The 27,999-nt window shown below is 41.7% G+C and overlaps 1 protein-coding gene across 47 annotated transcripts in view; it reads left to right on the forward strand.

Moving 5' to 3' along the window:
- Positions 1-1,612: 1,612 nt before the first annotated feature.
- C2CD5 (C2 calcium dependent domain containing 5) overlaps positions 1,613-27,999 on the forward strand; it is a 106,681-nt gene continuing 80,294 nt past the window's right edge. For 45 of the 47 annotated variants that reach the window (XR_013536815.1, XR_013536816.1, XM_078376436.1 and 42 more), the window contains exons 1-6: positions 1,613-1,833; positions 12,209-12,295; positions 13,973-14,144; positions 16,145-16,240; positions 23,096-23,251; positions 26,043-26,241. Coding sequence is in view for 43 of the 47 variants with exons in the window: in XM_078376436.1 (XP_078232562.1) it covers positions 1,744-1,833; positions 12,209-12,295; positions 13,973-14,144; positions 16,145-16,240; positions 23,096-23,251; positions 26,043-26,241 (800 nt within the window). In the remaining 4 variants the exon portion in view is untranslated. Of the gene's footprint in view, positions 1,834-12,208; positions 12,296-13,972; positions 14,145-16,144; positions 16,241-23,095; positions 23,252-26,042; positions 26,242-27,999 lie in introns of those variants that run through there. The other 2 variants (XM_078376451.1, XM_078376452.1) reach the window with 1 other exon arrangement.

Consider the following 27,999-nt stretch of genomic DNA (forward strand, 5'->3'; position numbering starts at 1 on the left):
GTTAATGCAACCTAAAATAGCATTTGCCTTTTTTCAATCTAAATCAAAGTATATCTGACAGATGGTTGTCTAATTTTCTCTCATCTAATCATGTGTCACTGCAATATGGACATCTGGCCTTCATTAAAGCTGTCATTACGTTGTTTTCCAGAATATAGCATCTTCCCCAAAATGGGCATCTCAGTATAGTTTGTGTGGAAGTATTGCTGCTTTGTTTAATCACCTCCATCTAGTCATGTTCCACCAATGAAAATGAAGTATCATTTTGCAGGTTTTCCATTTCAATGAAGAAAAAAGCCTGACTTGGCCCTCTGCAGATTAGCCATTTGCCTCACGTGATGCCCCAGATCTTGGTAACAGGCTTGGAGAAGGAAAACACAAAGTTGGTATCTTTACATCCATTAAACAGGAGAGTGAAATTAGGTGTTGCACAAGGTTTAGGAGCATATTGCAGCCAAACTGTGAGTTTTATTTAGTGATCAGAGGAGATGAAATCCTCACTTGCATGCAGGCTCATGGAAAAGACTTTTCATCAAGGAAAGTTACAGCTAAGGTGATATGAAATTTTAATTTCATCTTCAGTGAGAGGAAGCCCCTGCAAATTAATACCAAGGGTTCTAAGCTGCCTTCCTAGCAGTTTGACTACACGGGTCTTGTGCATCACCTCTGGCACAATTTTTGTTCCTCAAACCTCAGGTTTACACCAGCTTTCCTGAGAATCCGAAAACTTGATTTATGTGTAACTTATTGGGGGGTCCTTACCCCAAACGCAAGTTCCACTATGCCAAATCACTGGCCACGTTACCTGAGCCACAGATTCCCACCCTAGAGACTATGACGATGACTTCAGGCCAGGGATACCAAGGGAGCTTAAATCGGATATTATTAAATTGCCCTTTAGTTTCAGTAAAGTCTATTCTAAGCACCAATCAGCATGGATCTGACACTGTGCGGCTGGCAGACCCAAAGTGGCACAGGGATAAAGGGAAGTGGCAGTTCATCAATCTCCACAGCCTTCCAGGCAGAACCAGCCACACAACTCGGCAATTACGCGCCCGCAGGCATGGAAAAAAATATCTACACACATGGGAGGAGGGCTCGATAGTTCGACACTCCTCCGCCTAGCCTGGAACGAGAAGCGGAGCCGAGCCCTGATCGACGACTCCGCCTTCGATGGATTTGGCCTTTCCTTTCCTGCGACTGTCCGCTCAGTTGGATCGTTTTTCTTTATCCCCCGGCCCTTAACACTTAACGGAGAAGCCTCTCGGCCCGAGTGGGCACCCACGAGCCCGTTCAGCCTCATCCTTTAATTAAACAAACGAATGAAGGAACGTTGACTAGGCTGAGGCGAGCGCCCACGGCGCATGCGCCCCTGCCCGCTCCTCAACCCCCGCGCGCGAGTACTACTGTACTGTACCCTCCTCAGAAAACAGGCGGAGGGGGAGGGGGCGGGAGGAGGAGAATGCGCACGCGCGGCTCGGTGGGGAGCGTGAGGTCGAGGGAAGCGCGGCGGCAGCTGGCCTCGCGCGCATGCGCCGGGGGGGCGCGCGCGGCCTCGGCGCGTCATATTTGTCTCCCTCTTCCTCCTCCCCCCCGACCCCTCCCCGTCCCGCGCTCGCCGGCCCACGCGCCTTGCCCGTTATTACCTGAGGCGCTGCAACCGCCACGGGTGGGGGAGGGGAAGGGAAAAGGAGGAGGAGGAGGCGGCGAAGGCGCGGAAGGTGAAGGCGGAGCGGAGCGAAGATGCCGGGGAAGCTGAAGGTCAAGATAGTGGCGGGGCGGAACCTGCCTGTCATGGACCGAGCCAGCGACCTGACCGACGCCTTCGTGGAGGTCTGACGGGGCGGAAGGGGTCCCTCAGGCACGGCCTGGTGACCACTTGAGGACCTCTGGGTGCCTCTTTCCCTCCCTGACGGGTTTAGGCTACCGTTCCCATCATCCCCAGCTCCCACCATCTCCTCTGACGGGGAGGAAGGGTTCCTTCAGGGGCCGTCCGGTTACGACTGAGGATCTTTGGGTGGCCCTGGCCTTCCCTGAGGTACCGCCATCCCGAGGGGGAGGTTTTAGGCTACACCTCCCATCATCCCTAGGTGCTGGGGGATGATGGGAGTTCTAGCCTGACACCCCCCTCCTCGGGAAGGCGGAGGAAAAAAGGTGGCGTGAAACTTGTCCCGGCGAGCCCCGATCGTTTAGACCTTTATTTTTCTCCCTTTCCCTTCCTAAATGGATCACAAGGAGGCATGCGTGGGTGTTAACACCCTCACTGCCGCCTCCTCCGGTGTCACAACAACCCTTTGAGGTAGCTGGGACCTAGTAGGCCAGGAGCTGGAAAAGAGGGAGATTCAGATCCTCCTCTCTTGACATTGTCCTGTTTCTTCTTCTTCTTCTTCTTTTTTTGAAATGTCGTTTATGGGTCCTGATTTTAAAAAGAAAGCTCTCCTTATTCGGTCATCCATAATAGTGGGATGTGGGCTTTGTAGGTTGTGTCAAAACCTGTGTTTTGGAACTTGGCGTGGTGTCTTAGGGCGGTCCTAACCGAAATGACTTTAAAATGTTGTGATTGTCAAAGCAGTGAGCATGCAGAAGAGCTTCCATTACTTTGTGGTAAAGCAGAATAGGACCCATGTATGAACATTGCTGGGTTAAAACATTTATGTGATGGTGTTTTTAATTGTTCTTTTTATTCACCACAGTAAGCCTTCAAAAAAAGCATAGCTTGCAAACGATATGAGAACTCTATATATATGCCAGAGTGTGATGTACCAAGTTGGACAGAGTAACCCATATGGATAGTTCAGTAAATCTGTGTTCAGCGTTTGCCTGGAACTGTGAAGGTGGGAGATGTCAAGTATCCCACAAGGCATGACTTCTGAGTTTTGGAAGTCATCTCGTCATATTTCTTCATGGCTGATGTAGGGCCTGGATTTGTTGACCCATACTGTGGCCACTTCTGGTATAGCCAATGAGAGGAGCTACTGCAAATCCTGTTTGGTAGCACATGTATTATAGAGCCAATCTCATTTTCCTGGTGTATGTGACCTGAAATAATTTGTTTCATCTCTAAGTACAGTATAGAGATTTATAGCTTATATATATACCATGTGAGTGTCTGTGTAAAAAAAGAAGGCAAGGTTGCCTCTAGTGTGATTCATTAAAATCCACATGAAAAAAATCTTTGTCATGCAGTTGTAAAAAGTGCACATGACTGCTGACATCTGACATAGTACAGTAGTAGGTTTGGTTTAACAGTTTTGTAACATGTTAAGCAGTTACAAGATGGATTGATTTTCTCAATGAGAAATGTTACTGATTCAAAATTTTGTGTACTGCAGGCTTTCTTTTTATTAGTTCTTTTGTTGTTTAGTTGTTAAGTCTAAGTCTTTGTGACCCCATGGACCAAAGCACGGCAAGCCCTCCTGTCTTCCGCTGCCACCCGGAGTTGGGTCAAATTCATGTTGGTAGCTTCAATGACACTGTCCAACCATCTCGTCCTCTGTCGTCCCCTTCTCCTCTTGCCTTCACACTTTCTCAACATCAGGGTCTTTTTCAGAGGGTCTTCTCTTCTCATGAGATGGCCAAAGTATTGGAGCCTCAGCTTCAGGATCTGTCCTTCTAGTGACCACAGGGTTGATTTCCTTTAGAATGGACAGGTTTGTTCTCCTTGCAGTCCAGGGGACTCTCAAGAGTCTCCTCCAGCACCACAATTCAAAAGCATCAATTCTTTGCAGTCAGCCTTCTTTATGGTCCAACTCTCACTTCCATATATCACTAATGGAAAAAACATAGCTTTGACTATGTGGACTTTTGTCGGTAAAATGATATCTCTGCATTTTAAAGATGCTGTCTAGGTTTGTCATCGCTTTCCTCCCAAGAAGCAGGCATCTTTTAATTTCACGGCTGCTGTCCCCATATGCAGTGATCATGGAGCCCAAGAAAGTGTCACTGCCTCCATATCTTCCCCTTCTGTTTGACAGGAGGGCGATGGACCAATGGCCATGATCTTAGTTTTTTTTATGTTGAGCTTCAGACCATTTTTTGCACTCTCCTCTTTCACCCTCATTAAGAGGTTTTTTAATTCCTCCTCACTTTCTGCCATCAGAGTGGTATCATCTGCATATCTGAGGTTGTTGATATTTCTTCCTGCAATCTTAATTCTGGCTTGGGATTCCTCCAGTCCAGCCTTTCGCATGATGTATATAAGTTCAATAAGCTGGGAGATAATATACAGCCTTGTCGTACTCCTTTCCCAATTTTGAACCAGTCAGTTGTTCCATATCCAGTTCTCACTGTTGCTTCCTGTCCCACATATAGGTTTCTCAGGAGATAGACAAGGTGGTCAGGCACTCCCATTTCTTTAAGGACTTGCCATAGTTTGCTATGGTCCACACAGTAAAAGGCTTTTGCATAGTCAATCATTTTATTAGTTCTAGATTCATGTTTTTTCAACACTGAGAGTTTGGTATTTCGTGTATACATAAAAACATTACTTTTAGTATTTTACTGAATCTTTATGTGAATAATATATTGAAAATAGATTTTGTGATACAAGCAATGCAGTCACCCTGAAGTTGTTTGATAAACATTTTTGGTGAACAGGAGTCAAAAAGAGATACAAGAATTTGTGTCTCTACATCCAGCTAGTGGGAGAAATGCTTATGGTTGTGATTTGACATAAGGAAACATTTCCAACTTCAAGAATTGCTTTGCAAGCTATAGTATTGAAGGTGTGGCTTCTTAAATAGTGCAGGGATAAAGATATTTTTAGAATGTTTGCCACCTTTCCCCTTCAAAGCCTCTGTGCTTTTAGCAGCTTTGTGATATGCTGTCATTGGAACAGGTGGAGCTGCTGTCATTATGGAATCTCCATAGCCCCAGTCAGGTGCTGTAGAATCCAGGCTTTTGAAATGCATCAAAGAGAGTGCTTTCAACTCCTGGTCTGAAGAGGAAATGTCATGTGTAGGCTCTTCTCATGGTCAGAACTCCAAATTTTCCAGGGTATTTTGCTCATGTGAAAAGCTTATATGTTTTCCAAATACAGTACAGTGGTGCCTCGCATAACGTTTGCTTCGTTTAACTTTTTTTTGCTTAACGTTTATGTTTTCAGAGTCAGATTGTGCTTCGTATAACGTTTTTCCCTATGGGCGATTTTCACATAGCGATTTTGGGACCATGCTTCGCTTAACGTTTTTGGTTTTAAGTCCCCTGCTTCACTTAACGATGTTCATTTTTTCAATTACAAAAGTGTCTTAACATGTTGAAAAACGGTTTTAAATGCTTGGAATCGTTAGTGCACCTTCTAAAATGTGTGCATACTTAATTTGGCGTTGATCTGACTTTTCGTTAATTTTTTGTGAATTTTGTTCTCCCCCATAGGAAACAATGGAGCTGTCAGATTTTGACAGCTGTCAAAAGTTGGGGGGAAAAAATTCAGCATAAATTAACGAAAAGTCAGATCAAAGCCAAATTAACTTTTGCATCCGTTTTAGAGGGTGCAGAAGCTAATCCAAGCATTTAAAACCATTTTTGACCCTTTTATGACACACTTAAATTTGCAAAAACTGACTTCGCAAAGCCATTGAAATGTATTGAGTCGGCTTCAATACATTCCAATGGAGGAAACATTGTATCGTTTAACAATGTTTCCTATGGGTTTTTTCGCTTAAGGACGCCAATCCGTGCCTATTGGAACGGATTAACCGGTTTCCAATGCATTCCTATGGGAAATGGTGTTTCGCATAAAGTTTTTTTTGCATAAGGTTTTTTTTTTGGGAACCAATTAAAAACGTTATGCGAGGCACCACTGTATATGATATTTACATAGCATAGTGCAATAGCAGTAGTATTATGGTAGTAATAAGGGCACACTGGATACCCAGTGTGGTATAGTGGATAAAGTGCTGGACCAAGATTTAGGAGGCCTGGGTTCGAATCCCTGCTCAGCTATGGATATTCACTGAGGGAATAAAACTGGTAAAGTCAATCCTTAAATACTGTATCTCACTTACCTTGAAAGCCAATTAGTGTTGCTATAAGTTGGTTCTGACCTGACAGCACACAACAAACTTCAGCAGGTCAAAAATGCTGCAGCCGGATTGTTAGCTGGGGCTGGTTACAGGAATCGCATAATCCCCTTTTACAGCAGCAGCACTGGCTGCTGATCTGTTTCTGGGCACAATTTAAAGTGCTGGATTTAACATATAAAGCCCTAAACAGCTTGGGTCCAGGCTATCTCAAAGACCATGGTCTTCTTTTATGAGCCTTTCCAGATGCTAATATGATCAAAGGAGGCTCTCTCTTGGTTCCAGCATCTTCACAGATGTGTTTGGTGGGGACACAAGAGAGGGCCTTTGTCACTTTTCACAGACCCTTGAACTTCCTGGAGGCCAGGTTTTGCTGTCCTTTTGCAAGCGGATGAAGACCTCTCTCTTCAGGCAGGCTTTCCTTTGGGCTGTCTAAGTGGGATTTTACAATTGGGATATTAGTATTTTGGTTTTTTAACTGTTTCAACAATGCTTTTTAATATCATGTGTATTTCATTTATTTTTAAAAATTTGAATAATTTATTGTTTTGCTCTATCATGTCAGCTGCCTTGGGCCCTTTTATGGAGAAAGGCAGGGTAAAAATACTGTATTCTAAATAAATAAATTAATAATAACATGGGCACACTAAGTTGTAAAAACTGAGATGCATGTGTTCCAATGATATTGTTCTTGGTCATGTCACATGGAAATTTGTATCATAGGTATCTTTTGCCATAAGTGGTGAGTAGTAGAAGGTACAACACCAAAAGAAAATCTGCAGTGACGTGCAAAAGGGGGGAAAAGTCTCTGTACTAATGAAATAAATAAGTCTGCCCAACTTGTCCTGATGAATCATTAGTAGGGTCTGATTTTGATCACTGTCCTGCTTCCAAAGGGGAGATCTGGGCAGGCAGAAGTCCCCTACAAATCCGGCTAGAGGCAAAGTAGTCCAAGGACTGACAGGTAAAATCTTATCGAAAGTCAAAAGGCAATGCCAGAGGGAAATCCAGAGTAAATCCAGTTCAGGTGTGTCAAAGGCAAGCAAAGATTGAGTCATTATCCAGGAATCTAAGGACTGTAGATGGTTAGGAGTCAACAGCAGAATATGGGCTCAGGCTCAGGGCAGGTCTGGAGCAAAGGGAATTGTAGTCTCCAGCAGTCATCCTTCTTCAACTGAGAGTTCTCATAGCTGGGTGACTCTGGTCCATCAAGCATTTAACTTGGCCTGTTGGGGAAGGCTTTCATCTGCAGGGTTTGGCCTGTTGATCTTCCTGGAAGGAAGACTTTTCCTCAAAGAGACTGCCTACTCCAGAGGAGCATCTTCCTTCCAAGAAGTCTTTCCCTCTCACCTGACACTTTGCCTGGTAGCTTTCTCTAGACCTGTATCTATAGCCTGTGTCACTCTTGTGGGCTGGGTGGGAGATCAGCTTCCTCCTGGGATTTAGCCCTTCTGCTGGGTCAGCTGCAGCCTCTCCTGATTTTCCTGTGGGTCATAAGAGTTAAAGGGCCAGATAGGTCCCTCCCAGTACAGTATCTAGTACTTGCACCTGTGACAGGGACACAACAGTTACTTAATTTGGCATTTCTTTGTGCAGAATTCTAGAGTTACTCTTACACTTAGAATTAATGGTATTGATTCTCACATATTTTTGTTTTATTAAAAGCCTTTCCTCTTTTTAAAGCTGCTTCAAGCGAAGTATTAATGAGTACATACTCATGTTTGAGGCAAGTGCAAAAATCAGTTTCTCTGCATTTGCATGACTGGCTTTAAGTGGGCTTTTGTCTGCATCTATTGTAGTAGAATAGAAAAGCAGTGTTGTTTCAAAATACAACAATGTACAGTGTAGTGTTGAGTTACAGTGGACAACAAAGCTGTTAAGTATCTTTTGTAGACAAAACTGGAACAAGTCAGTAAACTGAAGTAGGTAGTTTAAATACGTATAATTCAGGAGATGGTTGGCTAGCTTATTGTTTTACAGAGTGGAACCAGCTTGCCAGTTTAGTATTCATTTTTCGTTTAGTCGTTTAGTCGTGTCCGACTCTTCGTGACCCCATGGACCAGAGCACGCCAGGCCCTCCTATCTTCCACTGCCTCCTGGAGTTGGGTCAGATTCATGTTGGTTGCTTCGGTGGCACTGTCCAACCATCTCATCCTCTGTCGTCCCCTTCTCCTCTTGCCTTCACACTTTCCCAACATTAAGGTCTTTTTCAGGGAGTCCTCTCTTCTCATGAGATGGCCAAAGTATTGGAGCCTCAGCTTCAGGATCTGTCCTTCCAGTGAGCACTCAGGGTTGATTTCCTTTTGAATTGATAGGTTTGTTCTCCTTGCAATCCAGGGGATTCTTAATTTTTAGTTGTGATAAATTGAAATTAGGGAAATACTTTGAGGGAAAAATATTCACTTAATTTTAATAAACTGGATATATATGCATACACAGTCAAACAGGCTGATTGATCATGGCCTAATATCAACTGAAGGTGGAGGGCAGCTTCAGCTTTCTTCTTGAGTTACATTCTACAGTACTCTGATTTCAGGTCATTTCTGTGCAGGTTTTGCAGAGAGATGAATGAAGAAAAGATATCACTAATGTGTATGAAAATTAATAAGATGTCAGAAGGGACAGTAAAGTGTAGTAATTTGTCTTGTAGTGGACTAAAAAAGAATTGTGGCAGTGATGAAGCCTCCCACACATTTGTCGGAACCATAAGAATGTCATGAATGTTTATGAACATTGTCTTCAAGGACAATGAAGCTATTAGAGGAGAATGCTCAAAATATTTGTATGAGCAGGAATTAAAGGTATGTTTAGCCTGAAACATTTCTCCAGGAACTAGAAACAGTACGACTTCAATCAGCGAAATCGGGAAACTAAGTGGTGGAAAGCTGAATGAGATCCTCCTTTACCCAGAATTAACTACTGTTTTGTATTTCATCAAATATAGAATCATAGGATATTCAGTTTAGAGCTTGTGATGTCGCTTGTTACCTTAGGAATGACACATCAGTTTTTGTTATTTTTTTAAATAGCAAGATACTTAAATAGAACATTGCAAAATGCCCAAATTTTTTTTTTCCACATGACCCTCAAAAACTGTGTCTAGAAACAAAGATTAAACATCACATGTTACACAAAGAATTACTAATATCACCAGTTGTTATGTTGGAAAAAGAATGTCATTATGCCATCATTGCCTCCAAAATGATGCATGCAACAAGTAATGCTGTAAATTGTAATTTGCTATTTCAAAGTGGTTGTTCAAATGCATCTATTTCTTCTGTCTCAAGTAATAATAGGACTCTTTGGTTGTCTCTGCAGTAATCAAGTTTTTCTAATTCTCCACAGAAGCTGCTCTCAAATTTTGTAGTGATATATACATCTAAATATGAGTTTTATCTAACATTTTCATTGTGGCATCTTTTACATATGAAACAAATAAATTAGGAAGTTGCAATAGTGCATTGGAAATGCAAACTTTTCCTTTCACTGATGTTGATGGAGCTGTACTTATAGTAATAAAGGAGTTTCAAGAGGATATAGACATGGATCTACTTTCACGAAACATCTCTATTTTCTTTTGCTTTCACTGTATAGTCTGCAATTCGCTTGTAAATATATTCAGTATTTGAATTTCTAATTAAACACACTCACAAGTACTACACACAATGCACATTCTTTCATCACTGTAGCCCACTTCCATTCCTTTAATAAACACAGCTATTTTCTCTTACACATTGAATAATTTTCTAATCCTCAGTCTTTCTTGCTATATACGACACATCATTTTCTCTTGCATGCATGTACACACTCACCCATTTTGTATCTCTTATTCCCATGCACGTACAATTTGCTGCTGCTGTTGCTTTGCAGAGATTTTACATAAAAATGTCAAAATTAATTTAATCTGAAAGAACCTTGAGCATCTTGCAAAATATACTGAATTAGGTGTTACTAGTATTGAAGAGCATAGTGACATAGCAATATGCTGAATATTTTTCCCCAGTTTATTATTGCAGCTCACTGCCTTTTGGGGGAAATAATCCAGAGTATTTTCTGTAGGAGAAAGGACTTGTTATTAGCTGCTTGGGAACATGGTCCCGGTCTAAATATTGCACATGCCATGCAGATTTACGTTGCAAGCAACGGTGAATGTCTAACTTTTTTAGACATATCATTTGAATGCTGTCACAGTGCAAGTCGCAGACTTGTATGACTTCTCCACCTCACATCATTGGCAAAACACAGTTCAGTGGCAATGACATGCCTGATAAAATGGTTCCCAGATGTTCTTAGGACAACAGCTTTTAGTAGTCATAACCAGCACAGCCAGTGGGAGTTCTCACTCAAGAACTTCTGCAGCCCCACGTTTGGGAACTAAATAAAGTACTTGGTGCATAGGAAATAGGGATGTACCATTTGGTGTTTTGTTTTTTGTTTTAACTCCCAGAATTCTCCAATCTGGAAGTTCCACCTGCCATACCCACACTAAAATGGTACTTATCTGGGAAAAAAAGAGGCCCGGCTGGAAGGCTTGATGGCTTAGAATAAGCTGAGTTCCAGCCTAGCTTCCTGTTACAAAAGTGCTCTGGCTCTGGGGCCAGTTTAGATTTGTATTTGGCAGGTGGAACTCCCAGAATGGAGGTTTCTGGGATTCGGAGTCTAGAAATAATGAATGGCACATATGTAATAGGAAAGTTTCCAATGGAATGCTGGTTAAGCTGTTCATTTGGTACACTGCTGCACAGTGTGAGAGGGCACATTCTTCTTGCCTTTCCAGTGCCTCTCTCTGACAGGATCGTTCTCACAAGGACACATTATGGATGAGTAGCAACAGAGATTATTGATGTTGCTAAAGGTCAGATGATCCCCAAGGCAGCCTTGCTTGCAGTGCTTCCTTATGAAGGGCTGAGGTATAGCGGGGCATCCTGATGATGATTGTGGGATCATGTGATTGGTAATTTCTCTCAATTCCATTGTATGAGGTAGGAGGCACAGACAACTTCTGGGTTAGGGCTATTCTTTGAATTAGTGGGGTTATTAAAAGATGTCTGTGAACAAGAGAGGACTTATATTTCTTCTTGCAGTTACTGCACTAAGGAAGCACAAGCATGATTTATGGTTTGTAAATGACAGTTTGAGATAAATATGTAAATTATTTACATGTTTCAGGAATTAAAGACTTCCTCACCTCTGTCCTGTATCCCCAGGGATTTCCCTGTGATTAAATGGGTTCCACATACACCTCAGAATCTTCAGCAGGGAGAATGTTTTTTACTTCTGAAAAATGGTTGTATCAGCCTTACTCAATGTAACTGTGATTTATAAATGTTTTCAAATAAGCAAATATATTTGCCATATCGTTAGACAAAAATCTACCCTGATCCCATACTAAGCAGCCCCCCCCCCAAAAAAAAGATTGCAAAAGGAATGTGTAACTAAGGAGGGTACTCTGTTAGTGACTTCTGTTTTGAATACACTTCCCATGGGGGACATTAACTAGAGGAAAAACAGCCCTGGGATGAACTGCTGTGTACATAGGTGTTCTGTGGCCAAAGTATAAGGGCACTATTTGCACTTGGACCACAAGTATGCTCTTTTGTACTTCTAAATATTCTTAAGCTTTGCTCTTCCGAGCTTAATTATATATAGGGCAGACTGTTGTTTAAGTGTATGACTCTGCCACTGTTGTGTGTATAAAGCTCGATCTGTCATGGCACCAGAAGATCTCCTAAAAAGGGAAATGCATATAAACTGCTTAAGGACTTATAACCTACAAGAGTGTGAACACATGGTCTGACTATTCCTACTGTTGGTTCCTCTTCATCCCTGATTTTCTTGTAGGACACTGAGTTTAGAGGTAACAGGATAGAGGTGAATTAATTGGAAGGTGTTTTGTTTGGATTGTAAGTGGATTCAGATTGGATTAATGGTAAATAGAAAAGAGAGAAATTGGTAACATCAAGTAGTTGATCGTACAAAGTAGGATATAAAAAACTTGGATAGTTTTACCAGGCAGATGTCTAGTAACTAGCTCCATTCAAGTGAAAAAAAAGTGTAAATTGAGCTATGTATTTGGAAGTAATTGTGCAAAACTGGTTTTAACAAATAGTGTTAGCTTATTACAATAACTCAGAGAATGTTGACCAATACTTGCTTCAATTTGTAATATGTGTTTGTATATTTTTCAGGTGAAGTTTGGAAACACAACATTTAAGACAGATGTGTATCCCAAATCTCTTAATCCTCAGTGGAATTCTGAATGGTTTAAATTTGAGGTAAATTGACCAAAAACTAACTAAGTACAGAAGCAATATACAGATCATAGAGCTAGCATTGATTGGGATGATTGTTCTACAGTAATATTAAATGCTTGGGCATCTGTAGCAATTGGCTGATTTTACATTCTGTGAAATACTGTTTGGAAAACAGAAAGGCAAATAGGATAAAGCTATGCTGACCAGAGAAGGCCCATGGTATCATTTTTGTTTTTGACTAGATCCCCAAGACCCATCAGTTGGTGTGTAGTACAAAGAAACCTGGAATTTGGTTTTAAGTACCAGAACTGAAAAGATTTCCCAGTCCTTCCTACACAAATGCACACTCATTGTTACAGACTTTTTCCATTTCAGTGGTATAATTTAGCAGGAGCCATGCAGCTCCAGTTGATCTTCCAACTTTAATTCAGTATCCAGAACAAAACCCTATGTGTTAAAGCAAGTATCCAATATTATTTTGAAGCTTTTTATTGCTGATATTGGTAAATAATGGGCATTAGAAAACCTCACAGATCTACAGTGAATCTATAATTTCAGTCTATCTTTGCTACTTCTTGAATCAAGCATGTTGAAAACGTACTGTGAAAATTGGAAATCACATAAGTTAATATTTCAGAATGCTTCCTAGTATAAATTTCCTAGTACATTGCTGTGTGTCATTCCAGATGTAAAATGGATATTTCAAATACTAGATTAATTAAATAATATTGGATTGCAGCTTGTAATCACATTGTGAACTGTCTCTGAGAGGATAAAAATGAAATGGAATAAATATGTGCCATTTTTGGAATACACATCACAATCTGTAAAAAGTTAAATTTTTGTTGCAAGGTTAGAAAAAATAGGAAGATTTGCTATATTTTATATTTTAATTTGCCCATTTTATGTTGGAAATGTTGCTGGATTCAATGGAGGCAGACATCTGACAAGGTCGTAAGAGAAATCGATTTTAATGGAAGGTAGAAAAGATATGAGGGAACATGGTAAGAATAGCAATTGATGTCTCTTTTTTAAAATTCTTGTTATTTGAACTTTTTGAACCTTATGCAGCTCCTTATCAACAGCCAATAATGGCTGGAAGAGAATAGAAAAAGAGGCAAGGACATGAGGTTGTTGCCCATTCACCATGATTTACTGCAGCAATGGTTATGCTAAATGGATATGATGCAAGTTGCAGTCCAGTACATCTCAAAAACACCAGGTTCATGAAAACTTGTTTAGTGCTGTGTAACAAGGCTTATATCTCTGCCTAGCCCCATGTGACATATTTGTAAGCAAAAGGTTGGAAGAAATTGTCTCTTTTTGAAGCTAATCATTGGGCACAGGATTTTTGGAATTCGTGGACTTCATCCCCCCATGATGAAGATGGAGGAAATGGCTAAACCTCCAGAGGTTTGGGTGGGGAAATTCCTGCAGACTTTTGAGGGTTGTAGTTCATGACTTTCAAAAATCTCATACCTACTAAGCACCTTGCCACATAGCTTTGTGACAAGCTGGTTTATTGCCTCTGACCGAGGAGCTGTTATTATAAACTACATATTGTATGAACAAGTCGGCCTCAGAAACTACAGTTAGATCTTGACTTGTTTAGGAGAGCTATAGTTCAAGTAAAATTTTCTTAATTCAGATTCTGCCTTGTGATATGATATAGCTGGATGCTGATGTTTTAATTTATAGGTAGATGATGAAGATTTGCAAGATGAGCCTCTACAGATAACTGTCCTTGATCATGACACATACAGCGCTAATGATGCCATCGGGAAAGTTTACATTGATATTGATCCTCTCCTCTACAGTGAAGCAGCTACAGTTATCTCTGGCTGGTTTCCAATATACGACACAATACATGGTGAGAGTTTTGGGTGGTTTTTTTTTTTTTTGAGATTTACTTTTATTAGACAAAACTTTCAGGAGATTTGAGATGCATTAATTGTGCTGTTCAAAATCTATAAATCATATCAGGAAGAAATCTCATACAATGATGTAGAAGAAAACTCAAGCAAAAAATAAGGAGTTCTGGAAACATTCTCTCTCTCTCTCTGCGTCTTGAAATTGCGGCCTGTTCTCCCAGCCCTTGAAGTTATTTCTAGTAGCCACACGTCTGTATTTCTCTGTATAATAACGGATCTGCATTACAGTTTGGCTTGTACTATTTTCTAGAGAGTACAGAACAGGACATAGGGTCATGAAGGATGTTGTCTTACTGCCAGCTTTGTGATGAACCTGTTGACTCCAAAGGCTGCTGAAGAAATGTGATATAGTAGTAGGGTTGGAATGGGACTTAACATTGTGCTTGCAGCCAGGGACATTTATGATAACCATCCTTGAATTGCAGAGTTGGAAGGCACTCTATGGGTCATCAAGTCTATCAAGGAGGCACAGTGCAGAATTGAACTCCCAATCTCTGATTCCACAGCCGGATTCCTAAACCACTGAGCTATTCAGCAGTTCATACCAATTATGAACAGCTTCCTGCAAAAAAAAACAAACCTTTAGTTAGGTGTTTAATTCTGATCTTGTTATACTTACTGTTCTAGACTGAGGTTACTTTATCTGCCCAAAAGACAATGGTTCCCAAGAAGTTTGAATTTGCCAAAGCTCCAGCTTAATCTTTCACCACAAATGTTACCCATTGGGATGATATAGTTAGCACTAAATCATTTCTCTCCATCTTCAAATTCTCCAGATGTTCTGAACCTCCATTCCCATGGTTCCTTATTGGTGAAATTAGGTAGGACAGATGGGAATTACATTCCAATATATCTGAAGGACACAAGATTCATGAAAGTTGTGGTGCCTACTCATTAGTATAGATTACAGTCACACAGCTGTCCGAGAGAAATTTGACCATGTAATGGGAGCATTAGGAGTTCTATGTGGGACCATTGCTCATCTGTATGGTTTTTTCTTGTTTTTAATTACATACCTAAAATAATAGTGTGCTAGTTTAAAAATACAGTGGTGCCCCGCATAGCGATGATAATCCGTTCCGGAAAAATCGTCGCTATATGGATTCATTGCTATGCGGAACAAAAAAGCCCATAGGAATGCATTAAAACATGTTTAATGTGTTCCTATGGGCAAAAAACTCACCGTTATGTGAAAATCCTCCATACGGCCATTTTTTTACCCAGCAGCCATTTTGGAACCGCCGATCAGCTGTTAGAAAAAACATTGCTATGCAAAAATCGGTAAGCGAAACTGCTTACCGATCGTCGCAAAGCAATGTTTTACCATTTGAAACATCACAATGCGATCGCTTTTGCGATCGCAAAAAAGCCATTGCTATGCGGATTCTTCATTAAACGGGGCGCCTGTTATGCGGGGCACCACTGTACTTCATTAGGTCATCACATGGTCATTTTTGCCTAAGAATTATAAACTCACATAAAACCTAATTTAGAAAAATGTTTTCCATAGATTCTAGTACCTTTCAATGCAGTATTTCTTGTTTGCAATTAGAGATAAAATACTATGCTGCCACAGTATACAAAATATCCTAGAGTTCTTGAATACTGAAAATTGATACATTGATTTGTTAGTGACATTATGCAGTTACTAAGTTCTTCCTCTGAGACCTTTTTAATGGATTCTTCTCTTATCTGATAAGAGGCAGGTGATGATCTGTAAAAGGACCTTCACTGCTGTGTTATCCCATTGCCCAGGCCTTTTATACTGTTTTATTTCATTACACTGTTTGGCATTCAATATTTTTGCTCCTTCTTGTTTTACTGTATTATAGATTTTTGTGTTTGTTCTGTTTGTTTTAAAATTGCATTTGAACAATCAAACTTGTATTCCTATGTTCTGATATAAATTCTCAATTTCTGACATGCTTTTCTCACACAGGTATACGTGGTGAGATTAATGTGGTGGTGAAAGTAGACCTTTTCAATGACTTAAACCGTTTCAGGCAGTCATCGTGTGGGGTAAAATTTTTTTGCAGTAAGTCTAAAAATATATTATGAATTGGTTTGAGTGAGGAAAATGGTTATTTGGATAAGTAAAGGCTTTTAAAGATACACTGTTTTACACGCTGGTGCTCTCTATTTGTTATGCTGGTTGGAAATGATTCAATACCAGTTTGGGGAAGGCTGCTTTCAACCTGTTTTGGTAACACCTGTTTCCAAACTGAAATCTTTTGAACATGGGGTCACGTTTGAAAACAATTTGGTAACTTCAGTTAGCAGAGGACAGGAATGATCATTGTGGGTTTTTTGGGCTCTTTGGCCGTGTTCTGAAGGTTGTTCTTCCTGACGTTTTGCCAGTCTCTGTGGCCGACTGGAGTAGGAACTCGAATACACAGGGATGATTGATCATCTAAGCTGGGGATGGGGTTCATTCCCAATTGTTAGGATGGTGGGTCTTCTCTGTCTGCTAAGAACACAAATGGTAATGTTGTGACTGGTATTGTGTGTTTAGTTTGTGGCTCACTAGTTCAGCTATATTAGTTTCTGATTTTTTTTCTGAGCCCAATGCAAAGTGCTGGTATTTGCATTCAAATCTCTAAATGTGTCGGAACCGTGACCCAAAGGACAAACTGTTTCTGTACCACACTACTGCCACTTTTGAGATTAGGTTTTGATGCTCTTCATCAGTGATTCGCTACCTGGGATGCCCAGAGGTATAAACCAGGATATTTAAGGGTATGTGAAAAAAATTGAATAATGACAGGAAATGGCGCATACGCCAACTGAGCAGTGAGAAATCCCTAGTCCCCCCCCACTCTCTCCCATCCTACCCTGTGAGAGTCCAGTCAATTGGCTTTCTCTCTCAAGGTCTGTTCTTGTTCCACCACTAACCTGGGGGCTTGTGCCGCCTACTCCTTTCCTATCGATAGGAGTACACAAGTGAAAAGAGGTTGGTAACCATTGCTCTACATGCAGGACCTCTCCAGTTGTGAGCAAGGTGGATATTAGGAAGATTTTTAAAGACATATACCCCTGTTTACAGAATACCCTTCTTAGGGAGATTCATTTGGCACAGATATTGTTTAGGCACCAGCTGAAAAGCCTTTTCTACATCCATGCTTTTAATCTCTGTTTTAAGGATTATTTTTTTAAAAGCCTTATTGTGAACTTCTTTGCAATCAAGTTTTGATAAGAGGTGGTATATGTTACATAACAGCACTGATGTTACCTGTCTGTCATGGGTTTGGAGGGAAAGTTCCATCCTATGGGGAGTGGAAGGCGGGACATCAGGAGGAGGGGCTGTACTGTATAAATATGTGATGCCTGTGTGGTGAAGAGGAGATGCTGAGACAGACTGTGAGACACTGGGTTGGGACGAAGCAGCAGCTGGGGAAGAAGAAGCTGTTGTGGGAGTCTGGGTGTCTGACAGGGTACTACTGTGTGTCAGAGTACCAACCTGATAAGTTCAGGTGTCTGTGGGTTAGCCAGAACTGATGGGTTCAGGGTCTGTGCTTTAAGTTAAAGGTTCTAGGTGAACCAAACTGTATGCTTGTGTGTGTGAGAATAAGCCACGTTACTTTATTTTATTCACCTGATTGTTTTATTTACCCTGTTTGTATTTAAAATAAACCTTATTCTTTTGTTGTTTAAAAATCCATCCCTGGTCTGTGTGACTTATTATAGGGAATGGTTGGTGGCAGCTTAGTAACTGTGTGATAGATCCCAGTAGGTCTGGGTTTGTCACATTGATTGGTGTCCAGCGTGTGGGATACGACTGGTCCAGTTGTCCAGCGGTCCAGCAAAGCCTTGGCAAGTGTGCCCAGAGCAAGGGGGGTCTAGTCAGGGACAGTCTGAGGCGCGTAGGTAATCTTCTAGGTGTACCTCACGGGGAGGTGCACTAGTAGAAGAACGTGCCAACTGGGGAGACTTAGATTAAGGTGCTCTGAGGCAGCCTGATTTTGGCGGGAAAACGCTGAGGCAAAACTGCGTAGCAACAGTGAGCTAGCTTGCCAGCTGAGAGGCCCAGCAGAGGGGGGTAGGCTCTGACTCGATACTGTTGCAAATTTAGTGCTGAAGAACAGCAGCAATCTCTAGGAGAGCTGGTTCTGAGGCAAGAAGGAAAAAAGTGGTCGTTTTATTTTGAGGCTTGACTTTTAAAGCAGCCTGTTCTGAGGGGGGATTATGCCCTTGACTCGAAGCCAGATGGCAGAAATGAGTGATGTGAAAGACCCCCAGATTGACCAAGGTTCTGAGGATGAATTTGGCTCAGTGCAAGGTGACAGCACAGGAGAGCAGAACCCAGAACTTAGAAAATTGATCCTAGCCCAACAGCATGAACTGAGGGTGAGGGAAATGGAGGAAAGATTAGAGAGAGAGAAAATGGCATTTGAATTAGAGCGAGAGAGAGAGAGGATGGAGAGAGAAGAAAGAATGGAGAGAGAGAAGATGGCGTTTGAATTAAGAAAACTGGAACTGATGAACCAGAACAATAATAATAATAGGGATTCTGAGGGAGGCCAACTGTCTAAGGCTGACCTGAAGAAATTCCCTGTGTACCACAAGGGAGATTGTCCTGAGGTGTTCTTTTCCTTAGTGGAAAGAGCGTTTGTGGACTTCTCAGTGAGGGAAACTGAGAAGATGACCATCATGCGGTCTTTAATCAGTGGTAGCCTGGCTGAGGTTTATGCCGAGATGCCTGAGGAATTGATGAAAGATTTTGCAGAGTTTAAAAAACTGGTGTTTGCAAGACATGGGATAAATGCAGAGCAGCTGAGACAAAGATTCAGGTCCCTCACTAAAAAACCAGAACAGACTTTTACCCAAGTGGGGGCCCAATTGGTGAGGCTGCTTGAGAAATGGCTATCGCAGGAGGGAATAGAGACCTATGAGCAGCTTAAAGACTTGATAGCACTGGAACAGTTCTATTCAGTCCTGCAGGGGGAATTGAAATTCCAGGTGAGGGAAAGGAAACCGAAATCTGTGGCAGCAGCCGCAGAGATCGCAGATTTTATCTCCCAAATAAGAAAGCCCTTGGGTGAGGGGAAATCTGTAGGTAAACCCAAAGAAACCTACAGCAAGTACTCTCAGGGACCAGGGAAAAGCCAGCAAGGGGGAGGGGCCCATGGTGAAGGGAAGCCCTCAGGCATGAAACCAAGCCCTCAGAATTTGGAGGGAAAACCGAAACAAGAGGAGAGAGAATCCAAATACACTAGAAAATGCTATTTCTGTCAGGGAAAGGGTCATCTGATCTCAGAGTGTGAGAAATTGAAGCAGCTAAAAGGAATGGTGCCTCAGAATTCTAGTGGGACCAAGCCAAAAGCTGTGTTCTGTGTCCAGAAAGAGCAAAGCTCATTGTCACAGAGGGAGCCTGTTGCCATGACTACTCAGTCTGGGACAGCTGCCTCTGCTGATCAGGCTGAGGAAAATGGTCCTCTTGTGGAGGTAAAGCGCTGCTTGCTGATAAAAACAGATTCTCAGTTGTTTGAGACAGCAGGGGTGGACGTAGGAGTACTTGACCGTCAGTATAGGGGGCTGCGGGACACTTGTTCCCAGGTAACCCTGTGCCATCCAGATATCATCCCTAGGGAGTTTATAATCCCAAATGAGAGCATGAAGGTGGCAGGGATTGAGGGGCAGATAATCTCTCTGCCAGTAGCAGAGGTACCTGTCAACTTTCAAGGCTGGAGGGGAGATTGGCGGCTAGCGATTTCATCGACTCTGCCAGCAGCCGTGCTCGTGGGAAATGACCTGGCTGAACATGTGAAAAGGGTGCTAGTGATTACACGCTCACAAGCCACCACAGGGACAGTTCAGGGGGGTAATGATGAGCCAGAGACGGAAGCAGGTGGGGGAAGTTCAGAAGCTGTGGTGGAAACCTTAACCACAGACAGCAGATTTGGACAGGAGCAAAAGGCAGACGCCACTCTCCAAAAGTGTTTTGAACAGGTGACTGACGCCCAGCTAACACCTGAGACCCCAGTGAGATTTCTGGAGAAAAAGGGGATTTTATATAGAGAAACCCTGAAGAATATCTCAAAAGGGGGAGATGGGATCAGAAGTCAGCGGGTGGTACCTGAAAAGTATCGCCCCATGATCTTACAAAGGGGGCACTCTGACATGTTTGCTGCACACTTAGGGGTGAAAGGGCCCCTTGATTTGATCAAACAAATTTGGGAGCAGATCACCCAGGATGACCCACAAGACGTTGTGACTTACATAGACACCTTGATGAATGACCTAAAGCGAAATCTAGAGCTGGCAGCAGAAAACCTGCAAGCGCAGAAGGTCAAACAGAAAACATGGTATGACCGCAAAGCTAGAGAGAGGCACTTTGACCCGGGGGAGGAAGTGCTTTGGCTTAGGCCCTGCAGAGAGAATAAACTGCAGCTCAAATGGGCAGGACCATATAGGGTCATTTCCAAGATGTCAGACCTGAACTACCTAATAGAGCAGGAGGAGAACCAAGCAAGGAGGGTGGTTCATGTGAATGCCCTAAAACCCTACTACAGAGGGGAACAGAGGGTTTTATTCGCGATAAAAGCAGCTGAGAGTGAGGAAGCGGAATTACCCTTCTGGGAGGGTAGAGGGGAAGTAAAATACAACCCAGAGGAGGTAAAGATCAGTCCTGCACTCACCCAAGACCAGCAGCAAGAACTAAAAATGCTGCTTAGTAAATATCAACAGGTGTTTTCCAACAAGCCGGGGATAGTGAAGGGAGTGATGCATCGGATCCACACAGGGGATGCACCCCCGCAGGCAGTATCCCCATACCGAGTAACGGGACCCTATAGGGACAAGGTGCGGAAGGAGCTGGACGAAATGCTGAGGGAGAACATAATCGTCCCCTCTTCTAGTCCTTGGTCCTCTCCGATAGTCCTTGTGGACAAGCCTGATGGGAGCCTTAGGTTTTGTGTTGATTACAGGAAATTAAACCGTGTAACCACTCCTGATGCCTACCCAATGCCCAGGCTAGACAACCTGATTGAAACCATAGGGGGTTGTCGGTTCATCTCATCATTGGACCTGGTAAAGGGATATTGGCAATTAAGAATTGATCCCAGGGATCAAGAAAAGACTGCCTTTTGCAGCCCTTTTGGTCTCTATGAGTTTCGAGTCCTGAGCTTTGGTCTCAGAAATGCACCAGCCACATTCCAAAGGCTGATGGACCAGACCTTGGCAGGGCTCAGTGACTTTACAGTGGCCTACATTGACGACATAGGGATCTTCAGTAATACCTGGGAAGATCACCTGATACACCTGGAGTTAGTGCTGCAGAGGTTAAGTGCAGCAGGGCTAACAGTAAAGGCCAGCAAGTGTCAGCTGGGTAGCCCAGAAATAAAATACTTGGGTCACATGGTAGGGGGAGGAATGATAAAACCCCTGGAGGCCAAAATAGAAGCTGTTCGTGATTGGCCTAGACCCAACACCAAGAAAAAGGTCAAATCATTTCTTGGGTTGGTGGGCTACTACAGAAAGTTCATCCCGAGGTTTAGCGAGATTGCGGCTCCGCTGACCGATCTGACGAGGAAGAAGGCTGATGACCGCATCCCGTGGACCAGCGACTGTGAGGCGGCGTTCCAGAGGTTGAAGGAGGCGCTAATCAACTATCCAGTCCTGCGTGCTCCAGACTTCGACCGGGAGTTCATCATCTACACCGATGCGTCTAACAGCGGGGTAGGAGCAGTTCTGTGCCAAGAGGATGAGAATGGTGACCAGCATCCAGTGTCCTACCTGAGTAGGAAACTTCAAAAAGGTGAGAGACATTTGGCAACCGTGGAGAAGGAGTGTTTGGCCATAGTCTACGCGATCCAGAAGGCCAAGCCTTACATCTGGGGAAGACATTTTGTTCTGTGTACTGACCATTCACCATTGCAATGGTTAAAGACAATGAAAACCCACAATAGCAAACTTATGAGGTGGGCTTTGAACTTACAGGACTATGACTTTGAAGTGAAGGTGGTCAGAGGGTCAGTGAACTGTGTTGCTGACGCCTTATCAAGAAGACCTGAAGACTGAAGACGGCGAAAGAACATGGACTATATGTATATAATGAAAACAAAAAGTTAAAATGTACCTGGTTTTGAATTTGGTTGGTATTAATAAAGGTAAATTGATGTACTGTATATGGTAAAATGTTTAAATGCATATTTGCTATGGTTAACTTGGAGTGTAAGTATATGTAAGTATTATATGGTATGTATAAATGTTGTTGTGTATTTTATGCAGGTTGTTTTTTGGTGAAAAGCACTTTTAGCTTTCCCCCTACAAAACAACTTATAAAGAGGGGAGGTGTTACATAACAGCACTGATGTTACCTGTCTGTCATGGGTTTGGAGGGAAAGTTCCATCCTATGGGGAGTGGAAGGCGGGACATCAGGAGGAGGGGCTGTACTGTATAAATATGTGATGCCTGTGTGGTGAAGAGGAGATGCTGAGACAGACTGTGAGACACTGGGTTGGGACGAAGCAGCAGCTGGGGAAGAAGAAGCTGTTGTGGGAGTCTGGGTGTCTGACAGGGTACTACTGTGTGTCAGAGTACCAACCTGATAAGTTCAGGTGTCTGTGGGTTAGCCAGAACTGATGGGTTCAGGGTCTGTGCTTTAAGTTAAAGGTTCTAGGTGAACCAAACTGTATGCTTGTGTGTGTGAGAATAAGCCACGTTACTTTATTTTATTCACCTGATTGTTTTATTTACCCTGTTTGTATTTAAAATAAACCTTATTCTTTTGTTGTTTAAAAATCCATCCCTGGTCTGTGTGACTTATTATAGGGAATGGTTGGTGGCAGCTTAGTAACTGTGTGATAGATCCCAGTAGGTCTGGGTTTGTCACAGTATATAACTTGTTTAAGTAAATAAACATGTTTTCCATTGTGGTTGCTTTTTTAATAGCTACATCAATTCCAAAGTGCTACAAAGCAGTAATTATTCATGGCTTTGTGGAAGAGCTGGTGGTTAATGAAGACCCGGAATATCAGTGGATTGATCGAATCCGTACACCGAGAGCATCAAATGAAGCTAGACAGAGGCTTATTTCATTAATGTCAGGTAGTTATAATACCAAATAAAGTGTCTTAAAGACAGATTTTGGTTTGGGGTGCAATAATAGAGGCGTTATATGTTTCTGCTGTGTTTTGATTACTATTTGCTTAAGTCAACTCAGCATCTTATAGATTGTACTATATTAAAACATTCTGAATATAATTCAAAATGGCAGGGTTACCTTTTGTTTAGATGTAACAGAGGCAATGGAAGCTGTAAGGTCAATGGAATGCCATTTTCACAAGGCACTAAAGAACTTGCCAACAGAAAAACCATATAAATAGTAACTTCTAAGTGTTTCACCTGTTAACATATAACTTAATCTAACAATAATTTACAAACAGATGCAGCGATTGTAACTTGGTGATTTCTAATCTGTTCTGAAATAGTAGTTCATGTTGTAAAGCAGCCACGTATCATTGCCAGGTTGGAACTTCAAAGGTCACTTTGGACTGACAAACTATTTTGAAGTATTTTTCAGAATAATACACTTTGCCAGTGAACGTATGAAGAACTGGTTTCAGCAATGAGGTTAATTTAATGTTCTTACACAGTTGGAAGCTAATTCAGACCACAGTTGTGGGTTACTAAACACTAAGTTGCCAAAGTTAGTAGTTTTTAGCAAAAACAATGATTTGTTCACTTTGACACTTACTGGAATTAGAAACTATGCTGTTTGCTTGCTTGTTTGATGCATTTTGGGGTTGCTGTTTCTTTCAGAGCACATGTTTCAGAGCACTCTTTTTTGCTCACCTATTCTTGATTTTTTTCTTTTTTTAAAAAAAAATAATGTTTATTATTATTATTTCCTTATTGTAATCTTAGGTTTATTAAATAATTTGTTTTCTAATTATGAGGTTTATTAAATAATTTGTTTTCTAATTACGAAGCATTATGGACCATCATGGCCCTTCCTTTCGTGAATTTTCACAAGGACAAAGTGATACTCCATTCAAAGAGTGCCTTTCTGCCCAAAGTAGTATGCCAGTTCCACTTAAATCAGGATATTGCCCAATAACTATTCAAAGAACCACAGTTGTTGAGGCAGCTCGTCGTTTTTTTAAATCTACTATTATTGACAATTGAGAACCTGAAGTAGGACCTGCAACTTAGCTCTTAGCAGATGAATGTGGAAGTCCCGCTGAAAGTTCATTCACAGTATTATTTGTTTGTTTAAAATATTTTACCCCACCTTTCTTCTTAAAACAGACCAAGATGGATCACATCATTAAAAGACAATATTTAATATTAAAACCAATAAGTATACAAATACTAAATAGGATCTAACAAATACGACTTTAAGAAGTGGGAAATGAAAGCAATATTAAAAACATATTCAAAGCAGTAAGGCACAACAGTCCATTTAAGAATACCAATCAAGCAGCCAGTGAAGATGTTCAGGCTAGAGAAGGGCACTGAATTGTTCAGGTCCCTAGATCCAGATATCCACACGTCAGCACAACTGCTGCGCATCCATTCATCTCTCCCTTAGATTGTCTGATCTACTGACCTGGTGGCTGTGTGGCACAAAGCGTCCTCCTGCTCAGGTGGCGCACCAGTCTGGACAGAAGCTCAGCCGCCCTGGCCCACCTCCCCTGACTGCTGACCACTCCGATGAGGAGGCAGGATGGGTATTCTCCCCGCACAGCTGATGAGTGTTTGGTACCTTTCTCTAGTACTGTAATTACTGAAAGAAAGGAGACATGGCCCTTGAAATAGCTTGAATCCAAACTATTTAGGGCTTTATATGTTAGAACCAGCATGTTGTCCAGAAATGAATGAGCAGCCAGTGGAGCTGCTGTAACAGGGGGGCTATGTGATCCCTGTAGCCAGACCCAGTCAGCAATCTTGCTGCCACATTCTGGACCTGCTGAAGTTTCCTGACAGTTTCCAGAGGCAGCCGCATATAGAATACATTACAGGAATCCAGCTGTGATATAACTAAGGCATGTGTCATCATCGCCAGATGAGACCTCTTCAGGAGTGATGCATCTCTGGAAATTTAGCTCTACATATCTGTGGACATAGAAAGTGAACATTGTTCAGAGAGACAGCAGCGCTTGAATGAATAATGAAGAGCTTGGAAGTAACTCAGTGGCTGAAATCAAGTTGTGCAGCTCCACTCATGCAGTGGGGATCATGTTATCACCAGTAGCAAATTGCTGATGATTAAAAGCAAATCACATCTGATTCATGGTGATTTCATGGTGCACACAACTTGTATGCAATGTGACAAAAGTGTGTGCACCCTGAATTAATCAAAGAAAGATTTTAATTAGCAGCAATTTGCCACTAATGATGACATCATTACCATCTTCCTATTTAAGCATTTTCTGGGTTCTGTTTCTCTAAAATAAGAAAATGAAGCAAATAGAATAATCAGTTTTATAAGTGTTATACTTGAAAATAGATTGAATCAATGTGTACCTTCCTTTTGCCTGGCTATAAAATATTCAGTATAGACAAAAAGTAAATGATGTGTTTACTGGCCTGCATTGTACTTAGTTTGCAATTACGAATTTAGCTGTTGTATCCATAGTAGTTCTACAGGTCCTTATAAAATAGTCTATGAGCACTTGTAAAATGTTTTAATATATGTCTGTAAACTTGTAACAAATGGAAGGGTCATTAAGTCACACACTTTCTGAATGAGAGTAAAATTTAAAAGAAAAAAAGCAATGTTGCCTGCCTTGTGATAGTTCAACAAATTTGCTTCCCCTTATGTTTGTCCTAATTAGTCTTCCTGGTAAATTTTAGGCTAATCTCTGGCTAATTGGTCTATCCTTTTTTTTTCCAGGGGAGTTGCAAAGGAAGATTGGTTTGAAGGTATTAGAAATGAGGGGGAATGCAGTTGTTGGCTACCTGCAGTGCTTTGATCTGGAGGGAGAATCTGGACTAGTAGTACGAGCCATAGGAACAGCCTGTACCTTGGATAAATTAAGTAATACACCAGCATTCTTACCCGCATGTAATTCCCCATCCAAAGAAATGAAGGAGTAAGTATAAGTCAGTGTGTACTGGAGAGATTTTTATGTGTGACTTTCCATATTTAGTGCATTTGTTTCATTTTTTAATAATTTGTGGTCTAGTTTTGATTTCATTTGCACACAGACACACTCTTCCTTATTGTTGGTAATTTGTTTTGGACTGAGAAATCTTAGATTCAGAATGAACCCTTTGTTCCCTTTGACAGATGTTGCAGAAATAAATCTTGATGTGACAAATGCCTCTGTGGTAATACCATATGTAATTCCTGCAGTGTTGCACTACATGCTGATGATGGGATTTCCCCGTTTACATTGCAGCTTGAAGCTCTTCTATTGGAGCACTTGCTTCAGTAGAATGTTTGTCTTTCTGAGTTTGTTGGTTTGCAATATCACATTCTTTTATAGGATATCTGTTTGTAATACTGTTAACCTGAATGAATCTGCTGTGTTTTTACTTAACTGAGAAAAATATATTGTGCAAAAACCATTGTAGTATTTTGATTCTTTGCCTAAATCTACTTGCTGGTCCCAGCTTGAGTAGAGCCATTGAATCAATTGCAGAATGTTAAGGTAATACATATGTACGTTCTACTGATTTAATGGATTTTCACTAGTTGGGATCAGGGAAAAGAATTAGTCCACTATCTTGTCCTGTGCTTAGGCTAACAGTGTATGCCGTAAGTTAATGCTGTCAGGTTTTTGCAGCTGCCTGCTTCCTTCTCATTTAAAACAAGATTTGCAGCCCGTTGGTTCAAAATAGTAAGCTGTCAGCCAGCTCTGAGGTCAGCAGTAGTAAGTGGAATTAAAAATAGTGATATGGGATTCTGAAACCATCTCTTAAAGGAAAAGATTAATGACCTCTGCAAATGATCAAATTACCTTTTGCAGAACCCTGTAACCCTTTTAACAGCAGCCCTAAGAGATAAACATTCATTTTCAGGGCATGTGAAATATGAGATTATCTTGATTATGCCTGCTGATGTGTCCAATTACATCTATGTATTTCTTGTTTGAAAATCATTATTTCCTGATATCTGTGAAAATTCTCAGTCATCCAGGTGAGGTTTTCTGGATGTTGAGTCATGGCAACTGGACTTCTTTCTTATTAGGTTGAAACGTTTCTCTACTCATCCAAGTAGCTTCTTCAGTTTGAAGTAGCTACTTGGAGTTTGAAGTAGCTACTTGAATGAGTAGTGAAATGTTTCAATTTAGTAAGAGAGAAGTGGTGCCTCGATTTATGAACTTAATCTGTTCTGGAATGATGATCGTAACTCCAAATGGTTGTAAGCCAAAGCACCGTTTCCCATAGGAATGCATTGAAACCTCATTAATCCATTCCAACCAGAAAAAAAATCACACACATCCCCCCAAAAAAACCCACTGCAAGCCCCATTGGAACATGCTAGGGCTGGAAAAAAATCACAAAAAAACACGAACAAACAGTAAGCCCCATCGGAATGCGCTGGGGTCGGGGGGAAAACTCCCCAAAAAACAATGCAAGCCCCATCGGAATGTGTTGGGACTGAAAAAAAAATCACCACCTCCTCCCCCCAAAAAAGCAAGCCCCATCGGAACGCTCCAGGGCCAGAAAAAAAATCACCAAAAAAACAACACAGAAGGCAGTGGGGCTGAAAAAACACACCAAAAACAAAATCACAGTACAGAAACATAACCCCTCTCCCTAGCCGAAATCCTCCCGCAAAACCCTGTATATACTCACTCAGAAGCAGAAAGCAGCACCATGCAGTTGAAAGCCGCCTCCAACGC

Source organism: Pogona vitticeps, chromosome 5 (assembly GCF_051106095.1).
Source record: "Pogona vitticeps strain Pit_001003342236 chromosome 5, PviZW2.1, whole genome shotgun sequence".
Classification (NCBI taxonomy): Eukaryota; Metazoa; Chordata; class Lepidosauria; order Squamata; family Agamidae; genus Pogona; species Pogona vitticeps.